General features: G+C 41.5%; 1 protein-coding gene across 2 annotated transcripts in view; it reads left to right on the top strand.

Moving 5' to 3' along the window:
- The window catches only part of SIK3 (SIK family kinase 3), a 229,702-nt gene that overhangs the window by 149,205 nt on the left and 66,279 nt on the right, over window positions 1–14,218 (top strand). The window contains exons 11-14 of one of the 2 annotated variants that reach the window (XM_089670146.1): window positions 1,309–1,418; window positions 2,103–2,259; window positions 6,417–6,572; window positions 7,528–7,598. In XM_089670146.1, the coding sequence (XP_089526272.1) occupies window positions 1,309–1,418; window positions 2,103–2,259; window positions 6,417–6,572; window positions 7,528–7,598 (494 nt within the window). The remainder of the gene's footprint in view (window positions 1–1,308; window positions 1,419–2,102; window positions 2,260–6,416; window positions 6,573–7,527; window positions 7,599–14,218) is intronic. The other variant, XM_089670147.1, reaches the window with a different exon arrangement.

A 14,218-nucleotide genomic window follows, 5' to 3' on the forward strand; every position in this document is an offset into this window, starting at 1 on the left:
AGTTATAGGTCCTAAAGTTAAAGGCCAAGTTCACATTTTTGGGAACATATAATAACTGCACATATTTTTGCAGGAAAATGTGCATTTATTATTTTTCCTTCATGAGTCTGCAAAGCATTACACCCATGATCAGTGGATCAGGGGTGCAATGTCAGACTCCTGCAGACAAGCCCTGCAGTTTTCAGCCCATATCTCTGATATGGGTTGACTGTTTTGCAAGTTGCAGGGCTTGTGAATGAACTACTACACTGCTCATCAGCACCCTCACAGTTCATTTAAAAATACAAGCCATCAGCTGCAATGGCCTGTCGGTACTTGTAGTTCTTTCATTCACAGAACTCTGTGAATTTGTGACACCTCTGTGTGGGCAGAGCCCCACACAGCCACTGTATTTTCAAAATGTGACAGCGGGTGTAGGAAGAAGATCCCCTGCCTGCTGTCACAGGGAGGGGGGATGGAGAGTGCTAGTCTGGAGCATGTTGCACCTGAATTACGTGTGTAACGTGTAACATTTTCTGTAAGGTGAACGTATCCTTTAAGTAAATTCAGTGTGTGCCTTAAAGTGGACTTTGTGTTTTAAAAAGGCAAAATCCACTTATTAAATCAGGCTCCCTTTAAAATTGCTCCATAGTAGTAGAGGTAAATTGCTACTTGTATATAATGTTCATTGCAGTTTAAACAGGGGAAGAGGGACTGGATCTACTAAGGGAGGTTTTTACTGCAAGGTCTGCTTTTAAAGTGACAGAATAGACAAAAATTGTTTTAGGTTTGGATAGAGTAGGGAAGGGTTGAAACTCCTGCCAGGATATTTTTCCACCATCTGTCCACCATTGGGGAAATTTCCCTTTACTCCCAGTCCTAGAGATGTAATAAGGAAAATCTCCCAAAGTCAGGGAAATTCCCCCTCTCTGCAATAAGCATCCCTTTTAGACAATTGTCATGTACCTCTTGTGTGGAGGACAAATCTAAAATGTTGGAGTTTCCCTCAATTTAGAACAAATAGACAAATAATGCGGGCTTTAACTGATTACTTTTAATTCATTCTGTTTGTCATCCTCTGGCTTCAATACTTTTTAGCCACTGGCCCAGAACAAGTATACATATCAAGAATGTCAGAGAAAATGCAGAGCCCATTATCTGCACACATGTTCTAGGTCAATGACTTGGTACTGAAGCAAGAGGCAAAGCATGACACCTTTGTTTTTCTAATACATTGTTTACATGCAGCACAACCCTCTTCTGTACTTTTCTGCTACATTAAATAATGTGCTGTAATAATCATTCTGCATTTTTTCTGTTTAATTTTAGACAAATGGCACCATGAATCTGGACAGTGATGAAGGAGAAGAGCCTTCACCAGAGGCATTGGTTCGATATCTGTCAATGAGGCGGCACACAGTTGGGGTGCCAGATACACAGTTAGTGACATTAATACTTAAATGCAAGCATGGAAAAATTGGGGGGGGGGGGGGGGTGATACATACTAATATGCATGTTCGCATTTGGATTTAATCTAACAACTGAAATTGTCTACTTTTGCTAATTTTGTTGTCCTGTTATTTGGCTGTTGATGGCTTGTAGATTCAGACTTAACTCTTTTTCACCACCTTCTTCCCCTTTGTTGTTGAAAATGTATACCTGCTTTTCGGCATTTTAGTTGTTAGCATGTCATTTTCAATAGTGGTTGCGTATAATAAGCACACTTATATTATATTGTTAATATTCCCATCACACATTCCTGGGTCACACTCAGCAATAGTGGGTGCTGTAGCAACATCCAGAAGGAAACTAACCATCACAGGTCAACAAACTTATTTGCCAGCACACCATGGATCATCATAGTTGTCCAAAAAAGTTTTGTTTTTTTTTTTTGAATGATCACATTACAAAGAGAAATGTGCAGCGTTTTGGAGCTGTGCAGGACCCTTTGTCAGGCATGATCACATATTTAAAAAAATAAAGCTTCTTCAGACAACTTTGATGATCTGTGAAGTGCTGGAAAATGTATGTCAATAAGCAAAGCTGGTAGATTTTTCTGTGACCATGTGTTAACACTCTTATATACCGCACAGTGTGTTTATTGAATATGAAATCTTTTTCAGCAGTGAGGGAGGAGCAGAGGAACTACAGAAGATCATTCCTGGATTCCCACGAGTCACTCCACAGACACCATTCCTTCCAGTGACACAGAACGCAAATACTCTTCATCCACTGTTGCCAATGCAGAACATGCCTCCCAGCGGTCACCTTGAATACAAGGTAAATATAACCTGAACAATTCACAGTGAGGACAAAGAAATATTACATATGTATCTTAACCCCTTCATGCCAATGTCACACAAATATGCGGCCTCACAGAACTGGGCTTTTTTCTGTGCGGCCGCATATTTGCGTACCTGTCTTTTGTGCTGGAAGTGCGCCGCACTGCACGCTCCCAGCACAAAGACTGGGGTGTCACTGTGGGCCCCGGTCTAAAGATCTTTGCACATGTCAAAGTTGCTAAATTGTGCTTAGACGTTAAGATTTGTTTTACCCTTGTGTGTGAAGGAGTTAAGATTTAAAGTGTATTTCCAGTTTTGCAGCTAAATTGGGATGACATCGGCTTTATATTTGTTACATGTTCTCATTCACACAGCATTACTCTAATATAGTAAATATAAGATCATTTAAAAATGATTCGTACTTTTTTAGATGCTGTTTTCTGAGAACTCCAGCACTGAAAAATCTTATTCAATTTCCTTTTTTTTATAAAGCAGTTGGGGAGCTGTTTGTCATAACCGATCATGCCTGTACTATGCCTACAAGTGTGAACTAGATCTGAACACTGTTTGGTCTCTCCCAGCCTTTAAACCTTTACCTGGTGTCCTCCTCACAGCTGCTGGTTCCTTCATGGTCAGTGCCATTCTTGAGCATCCTGGTTGCAGAGGGGAATTGAGGGTATGCACATGACTGGCTCCTGCAGCTCTCAGGAGCAGGGGTGTGGCTTGCATGACTCCGTGTTTGTCTATGAATGCACATAGCCTCCACTGGCAGTTCACATGCACAGGTGTCTCCATTGCAGCTGGCTTGGCAAAGGAGACACCCGCAACAGAATCAGCAGGTAGTGCTTTGGAGACCTGCCAGGCATATAGGAAAATCCTGTTTCAGTGAAGCAGACATACAATGTGTTTGTCTTCTCTGAACTATAACTTTTAAAAATGGGTTTAGCACTGTGAGAGGAAACTGCCTCTCCTTAGCCTTTCTGTTGGGACAGATTCACTCTGAACTTGTTCAGGAATGCTTGCAGCCTGCCATGAACCCTTCTATTAATAAACCTCTAAAGGTTAAGAAATATTTTTTTCAAAATTTCCTTTATGTATGCTGTGTGAATGGGCATAAGCATCTAATAGGGTTTCAATAATTTAACTGCTAAAGTGGAAATATACTTTAAATTGGGACTTTTAAATGTTTTAAAAGTAAAAGTCCTGCCGAAGAGTGGGCGCCGTGAAGTACCTGTTACCATTATTAATCAAGAAACTGTCAAGGAGTGCTGTATGCGCATTATACTTCTCTGACTTGCAGATATCCCAGCTGCTACTGCCTATCATTGTTATTAGCCACTGAGGCTCTCTCAGTGGATAGTGGGACAGTGGCCATGTACAGCTGGCCATACACTGATACAGTTTTTTTTTTTTTTTTTTTTTCCCCCTGCAGCATAAAGCATGGATGGAGAAGTCTCCCACTGTCTATTTTATTTTGACAGCCGGCACTGCTGGCTGTCAATTACCTTAACAGTGTCTGCATCTAATTGGATGCAGATGATTTTTGGCTGACAATTTTCCATTAGGTTCCTTTGATTTTTCAGTTGAGGGATGTTGGGTGGAAGAAGTCAACAGGGCCACTCGGTGATCAAATTTCCAACCATTCCTCAGGAACTGGCTGAAATTCATACAGTGTATGGCCAGCTTAAAAATCATTTTAATGCTTCTTGTATGTACAGCCAAGGCCAAAAGTTTTGAGAATGACACAAATATTAATTTTTACAAAGTCTGCTGGTTCAGTATTTTTAGATCCTTTTTGTCAGATGTTACTATGATATGCTGAAGTATAATTACAAGCGTTTCATAAGTGTCAAAGGCTTTTATTGACAATTACTTGAAGTTTATGCAAAGAGTCAATATTTGCAATGTTGACCCTTCTTTTGCAAATCACCCTGGCATGCTGTCAATCAACTTCTGGGCCACATCCTGACTGATGGTAGCCCATTCTTGCATAATCAATGCTTGGAGTTTGTCAGAATTTGTAGGGATTTTTTGTTCACTCGCCTCTTGAGGATTGACCACAAGTTCTCAATAGGATTAAGGTCTGGGGAGTTTCCTGGCCATGGACCCAACATTTCGATGTTTTGTTCCCCAAGCCACTTAGTTATCACTTTTACCGTATGGCAAGGTGCTCCATCATGCTGGAAAAGGCATTGTTCGTCACCAAACTGTTCTTGAATGGAAGGGAGAAGTTGCTCTTGGAGGATGTTTTGGTACCATTCTTTATTCATGGCTGTGTTGTTAGGCAAAATTGTGAGTGCGCCCACTCCCTTGGCTGAGAAGCAATTCCACACATGAATGGTCTCAGGATGCTTTACTGTTGGCATGACATAGGACTCATGGTAGAGCTTACCTTTTCTTCTCCAGACAAGGTTTTTTCCATATGCCCCAGACAATTGTAAAGGAGGTTCATCTGAGAAAATGACTTTACCCCAGTTCTCAGCAATCAAATCCCTGTACTTTTTGCAGAATATTAGGCTGTCCCTGATGTTTTTCCTGGAGAGAAGGGGCTTTTTTGCTGCCCTTCTTGACACCAGGCCATCCTCCAAAGGTCTTTGCCTCACTGTGCGTGCAGATGCATGCACACCTGCCTGCTGCCAATCCTGAGCAAACTCTGCACTGGTGATTCCCCGATCCTGCAGCTGAATCAACTTTACGAGACGGTCCTGGCGCTTGCTAGACTCTCTTGGGCACCCTGAAGTCGTCTTCACAACAATTGAACTTCTCTCACTGAAGTTTTTGATGATCCGATAAGGATTATTCTAATGGAATCTCCTGCGTTTCACTGTGTGGGTGGTTGCGGCTGTGAGAAGAGGTGTGCTGGTTCCGAGGTGAACCTAGCCTTAGGAAGGACTTTAATTTTTAATAATAATAAAAAGTATGACAGGTTTGCTTTAAGTCTTGTTAGTTAGATTGACATATTTTTTACTTTTTGTTCCAAAATGTTGTTCTCACTGTAAGCAATAAAATGTCTGGTCTCTGTTGAGGTCTGATGACCACAGATGTGGAGCACTTAATCTTTAGCAGCCACCGTTCAAGGCTGTTTTATGAGAGTCGCTAGTGATTGTGTTCCTTCTGGACCTAAGCACCAGAATTGGAAGCAGCAGATTCAGACCTTAATTGGAGGCCTTCTTAATGAAGGTGAACTAAACACTAAGGAGAAGTGATGGTAGGTAGACAAGGTTGTGCCTGGGGTATTGAGCCAAGAATCTAAGCGAAAGGGTTGAGCAGGGCATAGTCATTGACAAAGACATGGTCAGGGCAGATGGCATTCTAGTGAAGTCAAGTCAATGTAGGTGCTCAAATCCAGGGAGTCCAGCTGGTCAGATAGAACAGGCAAGGCAGGTAGCAAGGATTAGGACTAGGCAGGAATCAGCAGTGAAAACAACCTGAGGGAAAAAAGAGTACAGGTAATGGAACTAGAAACACTTCAGGGATAGGATCACAAGACCCAGAGCAGAGACCAATGATACATTATACAAAGTGTCAGAATCTACCCTAGCTTAATGCTATTACTAGCAACTGTAGCATGGTTAGTAATACCCATTTAAAAGAGGACAAACAATTAGAAGATGAGGCCTTACCTATACTTTTGCACGTGCACAACCCACCTAAGCAGATGAAAAAGGCAGGTACAGATTGCAGGGAGAGCCAGACATTAAACTGGCAATGCAACAGGACCCTGAGAGGAAAGCAGACACAACAGCAAATGTAACAGGTGGACACAGGTAGGTTCCTGACAGTAGATTTGCTGACGTGCTGGCTGTAGGTAGAGAGGTATCACATCTTTATTTACACTATTGTAAAGTAATCTTTCTTGTTCCATTAATATATTATTTTACTGGTCCCTAATTGTAGCAATGGGTAGGCGGTAAGGATGGTCTAAAGACCTGTATTGAAACAAGAGGCTGTAGAAGTCCTTTTTTTCTGTTTTCCTCACATTGCGGTTGTCATTAAGCCAAACTGGTCCACAGTTCTTGAACAGCCAAATGGACAAAGCAGGCCTGACTATTGGACACTATAGAAAATGTATATTTCTTTCTGATTAATTTTTTTCAGATTTTAATTTCTAAGCATGTCATTAAAGAAGTTACCGATTGCATTTTTTACACACAGGAACAGTCACTGTTGCAGCCTCCAACCCTTCAGCTTCTGAATGGCATGGGGCCTCTTGGGCGTAGAGCATCTGATGGAGGGGCAAACATCCAGTTACACGCACAACAGCTCTTGAAGAGGCCACGTGGACCATCCCCACTTGTCACAATGACAACTGTGAGTGCTAGATTTCTCTGTTGTTAGATACCTGATTATAGAAAATGCTTACAGATACAAAATAAACTACATACGTGCTGATATTGCATGGGAGTTGGATTGCAGCCATGTTTACTGTGCCTCTGCAAGTCACATCTATGATTTTTTTTTTTTTTTGAGGATACAGTAAACAGAACCATATATGCTCACTGGCCACTTTATTAGGTACAGAATGGGGAGAAAGGGGATTAAAGTGACCTGGTTGGTGCCAGATGGGCTGGACTGAGTATTTAAAAACTGCTGATCTACTGGGATTTTCATGCACAACCATCTCTAGGGTTTACAGAGAATGGTCTGAAAAAGAGAAAATATCCAGTGAGTCAGTTGTGTGGATGAAAATGTCTTGTTGAGGTCAGAAGGGAATGGGTTGAAGATGATAGAAAGGCAAACTAACTCATGTCAATATGAACCAAAATCCCTGAGGCACGTTTCTAACACCTTGTTGAATCTATGCCATGAAGAATTAAGGCAGCTCTGAAGGCAAAAGAACATCCAACCCAGTATTAGCAAGGTGTACTTAATAAAGTGTCCAGTGAGTGTATTTGTTTAAAGTGCATGAGTCAGATTTGGCAACAGTTTTCTGAAGTTCTTGGGTCTGCAATGTTCTGAAAAGTATAGAAGAGATTTTTCATTTTTTTTTTTATAAATAAGTAGCTATGCATATTACTTCCATGTCTTCCTCTCATTTCTATTATTTTACATATGTTTATATTAGTTCATTGATGATGTCTAGACTGCAAATGCTAGAAAAGAGCTAATTGTAAAATGTTACGCTAAACAACTCTGCTCTCAGGATTTAGTAAAAACTGAAAGCAGAGCTTTGTAAGAATTTTTTTTTTTATCCTTTTTTTTTCCACATTGATTTTTCCTTTTATTTTCCACATTGATTTTTTTTTTGTTTTGCTTTGCGTCATAGGCAGTACCTGTGGTTACCCCAGTGGATGAAGAGAGCTCAGATGGAGAGCCTGACCAGGAAGCTGTGCAAAGGTAACCAATACTTCCATCTAATATGATTTTATTTTATGTCCACTTTAAAATGTGCAATTGTATTTCATGGCACTGCGTGCATAGCTGGCAGTACAGAAAGCTATAGAAGCATAAACTCTGACAGATTAATCATACCAGTGTACTTGTGTAATATATTCCAGCAGAATTATATTTTAAGGCTGCCTTCGAAATTTCCACTCACCCCCTCGAATGGGGCGAGTGGAAATAAGGTGGGGGCTAGCAGCGCCTTGACTAGGGGTGTGTGGGGGCGGTGACCAGCAGCGATCTCCTGTATGGCTTTCTATTAAGTAGCTGAAAGCCGCAGGAGGGAGAGGAGGAGAATCGGCTTCCAGCTGCTTCATTGAAAGCCATACAGGAGATCGCTATTTGTCACCGCTGCACAGATCATGCCTGATCATTCTGTTCCTCTCCCTCCCTTCCTTCTTTCCAGCCCTCGCTCCCTTCCTTCTTTCCAGCCCTCGCTCCCTTCCTTCTTTCCAGCCCTCGCTCCCTTCCTTCTTTCCAGCCCTCGCTCCCTTCCTTCTTTCCAGCCCTCGCTCCCTTCCTTCTTTCCAGCCCTCGCTCCCTTCCTTCTTTCCAGCCCTCGCTCCCTTCCTTCTTTCCAGCCCTCCCTCCCTCCTTCTTTCAACCCCTCCCTGCTAGGGGTAACCCTGTATTCTGAACTATCCTTTCAGGCCCTCATCCAATCCCTGTCCAAATCATGCCGCAACAACCTCCACAACATCTTCAGAATATGTTCCTTTTTAACCAATGATACCATAAAACTCTGAATTTACTCCCTGTTTATCTCTTGCCTTGACTACTGCAACTCCCTCCTCATTGGCTTTCCTCTACCTAGGCTATCCCTCTTCCAGTCCATCGTGAATACTGCCGCCAAGCTCATCCACCTTTCCATCCGTTCAGTGTCTGCGATCCCTCTCTGCCAATCCCTCCACTGGTTTCCACTTGCCCATTGAATAAAATTCAAAATACTAACAACAACTTACAAAGTCATCCACAAATCTGCCCCCAGCTACATTACTAACCTGGTCTCAAAATATCAACCAAACTGTTCTCTTCGATCCTCCCAAAACCTGCTCTCTAGTTCCCGTGTCACCTCCTCCCTTGCTCGCCTCCAGGACTTCTCCCGAACTTCTCCCATCCTATGGAACTCCCTACCCCAATATGTCTGGGTATATCCTAATCTATCCACCTGTAGACGATCCCTGAAAAACTTTCTCTTTAAAGAAGCCTATCCTCCTTCTAACTAGTAAACTGCCTTTTATTTCGTCCATCAGCTCATCCCCCACAGCTATTACCTTTTGTATCACTCAACCCTTCCTCCTAGATTGTAAGCTCTAACGAGCTGGGCCCTCTGTTTCCTTTTGTACCAAATTATATTGTAACTGTAATGTCTACCTTCATTTTGTAAAGCGCTGCGCAAACTGTTGGCGCTAAATAAATCCTGTATAAGAATAATCTACAGTATGGTCAGGCTTAATTGTGATTAGGGGCTTTTTTTTATATATAACATGCATAACCTTGTGTTGAGAACAGAGGTTTCCTGTTAGGTATTTCTTTTAGCCAGCTTACACTAAAAGGTATGGAGGAAGGTGTTTAATTTGGTTTAATTTGCTCTTCTGCTGTGAATGCCATTCCTGGTATGTTATATGGCCAGCGAGGCAGAGATCGACAATGGGACACATTCAGAGACGGCCCCTTGGACTCCACCTCCAGAAAAGACTTATTTTGTGACCAGAAGGAATGTACTACATAACTAGATTTGAAGGGCAGCATGTACTAACACTTTACATTGAATTTGAACATGCACCTCTCCTAGTGGCAGCTTAATTAGTTATGCATCAACCAGTGGAACATATCTGTAAGAATGCCGTCTCTTCAGTATGGAAAGTTTTGAAAGGTTGTATGTGCCACACAAGCTTGTATAGTCCTTATTTTGCAAAAGCCAATGTGTTTCGGGGGCTCAGCATTCCCCCTTTGTCAGGGCTTCACACTAGACAGTAAAGAAAACACAAAAATTCATTAAACCGTTTTAAAAGCTATACTGTACATGTGTACAGTATGTATATCAGATACATTCTTATTAGATCCTAAGAAGACGCATGCCATTGCATAACTGAGAAGTATAAAAAAAAACCTAAATGGGGTTTAGAGTGCAAAATGTGGTGCAGCTGTGCATTGAAACCAATCGGCTTTCGTTTTTTTTTTTTTTTTTTTTAATGCTTTAATTGAGCTAGCCTAAGTTAGAAACGGATTGGCTACCATGCACAGTTGCACCAGATTTTACACTCTACAGTTTTAGTAAATCAACCCCCATGTGTTCTTGTTTTAACCACATGACCTAATTTTTTTTTGCTAATCAGAACTGCGCTACATTAACTGGCAATTGCTCGGTCATGCAACACCATGTGAAAAAAATTATACGACTTTCATTTGGGTACAAATCGTGCTTTTAGTGGTATTTGGTCACCTTTGGGTTGTTTATTATAATTATACAGGATTTATATAGCGCCAACAGTTTGCTCAGCTCTGTACATTATAATGGGAGACCGTAAACGAGACAGTACAGTAACAACACAATTAAATACACGAGGGGTTCGAGGGCCCTGCTCCTTGGAGCCTACAATCTAGGAGGAAGGGGATAGTGGTACAGGAGGAAATAGCTGTGGGGGATGGAGTGGTATGAAGAGTGGAGGAGATCGGCAGTTAGCTGAGGGTGGGGTAGGCTTCCCTGAAGAGAAGGGTTGTTTATTTTTTATTATATAAGCAAAGACAGACCAAAAACTCTGGGGAAACCCCCCCCATCCTCCCCGATATTTTCTAATGTCTGTTATAAAATATATTCAATAAAATCAAATTTCTTCATAAATTTAGGTCAAAATGTATTCTGCTACATGTCTTTGGTAAAAACCAAGCTGTGTTTTGGGGGACACTATACTAATGGGAACATTAGTATAGTTCTGAACGTGATCAAGATACTGATCCATACAGAGACTAGACTAGTAATGCTGATGATCAGCGACTTATACTGTGACAGTGTGGTGGACAATCTGGCGTTAAATGACACTGGGTGGGAGGAACACTCACTAACACTGCTGTTTCTAGTGACAGTGATCAGTGTACACTGTACTAATCACACTGGCTGAGAAGGAGTTAACATCAAGGGGCAATGACAAATCCAGCACAAGTTAGCACGCGACTTTGCGCATGTGCACCTGAAAACCAGGAAGTTCACCGCGATGTATGGGTATGTTGCAGTGCCTGGCTGTACCGCTCACTAACAGTAAATGTACTGTTAGCAGGCAGCAAGTGGTTAAAACCACATATATTGAAAGACTAGTTAACCCACATCATTGGAGCTGACGCATACAGCTGATTGTCAGTCTAGTTAATATAACTTGCATTTGCAGCTACAGGATATTTACATTGTGATTTAGTCACTTCAAAGAGAAACTCTTTTATAATTTAGTTACATTATATTTTCTACCGTCTGTGTAAATTTACCGGGTAAAATGTCCCTTATGGTGTTCTGTATTCACAAGCCTGGCTAAACGTAATGGAAAAAAACTTTGGTAGGTAGTACAGTTTGCATATTTTCCAACTGTACATTTAGCTCATTTTCCTGCAGTTCCGTTATTATCATTTGCAGTTTGTTTAACCTCTCACAGAATTACAGAGCAAGTAATGAAGTAGGTAACCATACAGTCATTCAAATATTTCATGGCATTTTAGAAAAACCTGAATAAGTAAGAAGACTAAATGGAATGAGTAGTGTACATGAATGGTCCACCAGATAGCAGCAATGTTGCAAAACCAATTTTTGACATTTTGGATTTCATGTATAGAGTCTGGGTAACCCTAATGAGATTAGACTCTGAATATTATCTGCTAACTTGTACTGGAAATCGAAGCTTATTATGTGACTATTTGAAGCTTACAGCACGTTTGCTTTCAGAATCTAAATACATTAGGCCCATTTAATGTGAATCTGGCATGACAACAGACATTACTGTACATATATAACAATAACAAAACTGTTTCTGTAGACGCAGGGAACGCTAGAACTCAAATTCATTATGTATACAACCCTCAGCTTAACCTCCCCAGCGGTAATCCTGAGTGTGGCTCGGGGTTAATTCTCAGTACCAAAAGCGGTAACCCCGAGCCACACTTGGGATTACACTGTAGAGTGTGTGTGTAGTGTAACTTACCTTGTCCCTGTGATCCCCCGATGTCCTCTGGCCTATACCGGCATCCGTCTTTCGGGTTCCCTTCCCTGTGAGCGCCGCAACGCAGAGGGGTGGAACCGGTGGAAGATTAAAAAAAGTCAAAACTTGACACACACACACAATACATTGTAATCTGTTAGGATTACATTACTGTATCAAACCATTGCACCCTAGTGCTTTGTCCTGTGCCCTGCCTGCACTTTTACTGCTCTTTCTGCCTGGAAACTTGAGAACGTCCATGGCATCCAAAAAGCATCCCTTTAGGTCAAAATGGGTTTTAGACCAGCTAGAGAACAGTCATAGTGAATTAGAAACCCTTGCAGAATTGAGTGATAGTGATTCGTGAAGAAATTCGTCATCAGGCACTGAAATTTCCATGAAAAACAATGTACCGCTTTGACATTCAAAAATATTCAGACCGCCAGGGAGGTTAAAAGAATGTTCCCTGGCATTCCACATTACAGTGCAGAAGGACTGACTATTGAGATTGAAGTACCTTCACTGGATTGAGGCATGCCTAAGGAGGATCAGGGCTTTCAGTCTTTTTGAATCCTTGAATTGCATATATTCAGGCCGCTCAAGCTTGATAACTGTTTTGGTTAGATATCTGGTTTGATTCAGTAACTATTGCCATTATAAAAGGGAATCTTATTATTGGACTCTCTGCATTTCGTTATCATCCATTAAGGGATGTAGGAATTCCATTACAGTTGGGTTAAACTGCCACATACAGGAGGTTGGGACATTGGGGGGAAAAAGAAAATTGTTGCAAGTGATCAGTCATAACCGCTCCCCTATCGGAATGCTTAGGTGTTTGCAGGTGTTCTAGGTGGTTGGATATTTTGGTTTTCGGCTTTGCGGGGAAAAAGTCTTATATTTTCTTTTCTTTTGCTAGCCTCACTTTTAGTTTTTATCTGTTTATTAACTTTATGCAACATTAACTTTTTTTCTTGACTTCACTCAAGAATTCCACAACTCTGCTTGAACTATTTTGTATAGCATCTCTCAGTATATTCTCAGCAACGGCTTTGGAAAGCTGTAATTGGGCCTTGCTGCTTCGAATCTCAGCTTGTTACCTTTATGAAAGACACCTGGTAGCCAGAAATCCTGCTGAATGATAGGGAATCAAATACTTATTTCCCTCATGAACATGCAAATCAGTGCATCATTTGTTAGACATGCATTTCTTTTGAATTTTTTATTGCTATTTTGTCTCTCAGTGCTACAATACACCTACCATTCGATTTTTAGACTGATCATTTCTTTGTGAGTGGGCAAACATTCAAAATCATCAGGGGATCAAATACTTATTTCCTTCACTGTAGCAAGGTCAGTCGGGCTGAAGCAGTGGGAATTACCCCACCGCTGGTACCATTGGGCACTGTTTTAAAATATTCTCACATCTTACAGTAACATTTTAAGGTTGAGGAAAGTGACATTGTGAATGCTGATATCTCCTAGGTGGAGTGTTGTGTATGCACACTCTGCGCTTTTTTCCCTTCTTTCAGCCTAAAGGAAGCACCATCCTGCTTCTGCTCCTGCTTCTCATGCATCATGTAGATCATCCAGTCTCCTTCCACTGCCAGCCTACAGTGAATTGGTCATCAAGTCTTGGTAACATCCCTGATTAGCACCAGCTGCTAGAGTTGTGATGCCTTCTGCAATATTGGGCCTAGATGTTCTCCGCTATGCAGTGCAACATGTCTAGTCAAAGATGCACAGAAGACAATCCCGCTGCAACAAGTGACCTCAGCCCATGTTCTTCTACTGGTTCTGTCCTGTTAATCTGGTATCCCCAGGATAAAGTGATGCTTCTAATCTGGAACGTGTGTGTGTTTTCCAAGGATCATCTGACTCTGTTTTCTTTCAGAGAGTTTTGCCTGTTCGAACCTGCTTTTGGAACTGTCCTTATCAATGCCACTGGTGGGTTGAGTGTGTTCCTGCTTCAATGCAGGAGGGGAATTGAAGGAGCACAACGACCTTAAGCGTTCTGAACTTTCCTCCCACTCAGAGGACCTGCAGAGGACTTTGAGCACTACAACTTAACTCCTCTGCTGAGCCTTCTGCATGAGCGTATGCCCCTACTTTTTAAGTAAGGGGGGATTTCTGTTCATTCAGCTGGGTTCTGGGACATTGTACCTCCCAAGCATTTAGGCATTGAAGTCCTCCCCAGTAGCTATCAAGCAAAGGTAACTGTTTAATAAACCGTAATGGCTGCATTATCACAGTTTATCCTTTCTCTGCACATCACTTTTTTTTTTTTTTTTTTTTAATCACTGCTGGAGCAAAGTTTCCATCTGTAGCTAAATTACCACTATGATAAGTAGCAGTGAAATGTCACCACAATGTGCAGAGTAAAGGCTGGAAAGA

The sequence above is a fragment of the Staurois parvus genome, unplaced genomic scaffold, assembly GCF_062004578.1.
Source record: "Staurois parvus isolate SC_StPar_1 unplaced genomic scaffold, SC_StPar_1.0 ptg000087l, whole genome shotgun sequence".
Taxonomy (NCBI): domain Eukaryota; kingdom Metazoa; phylum Chordata; class Amphibia; order Anura; family Ranidae; genus Staurois; species Staurois parvus.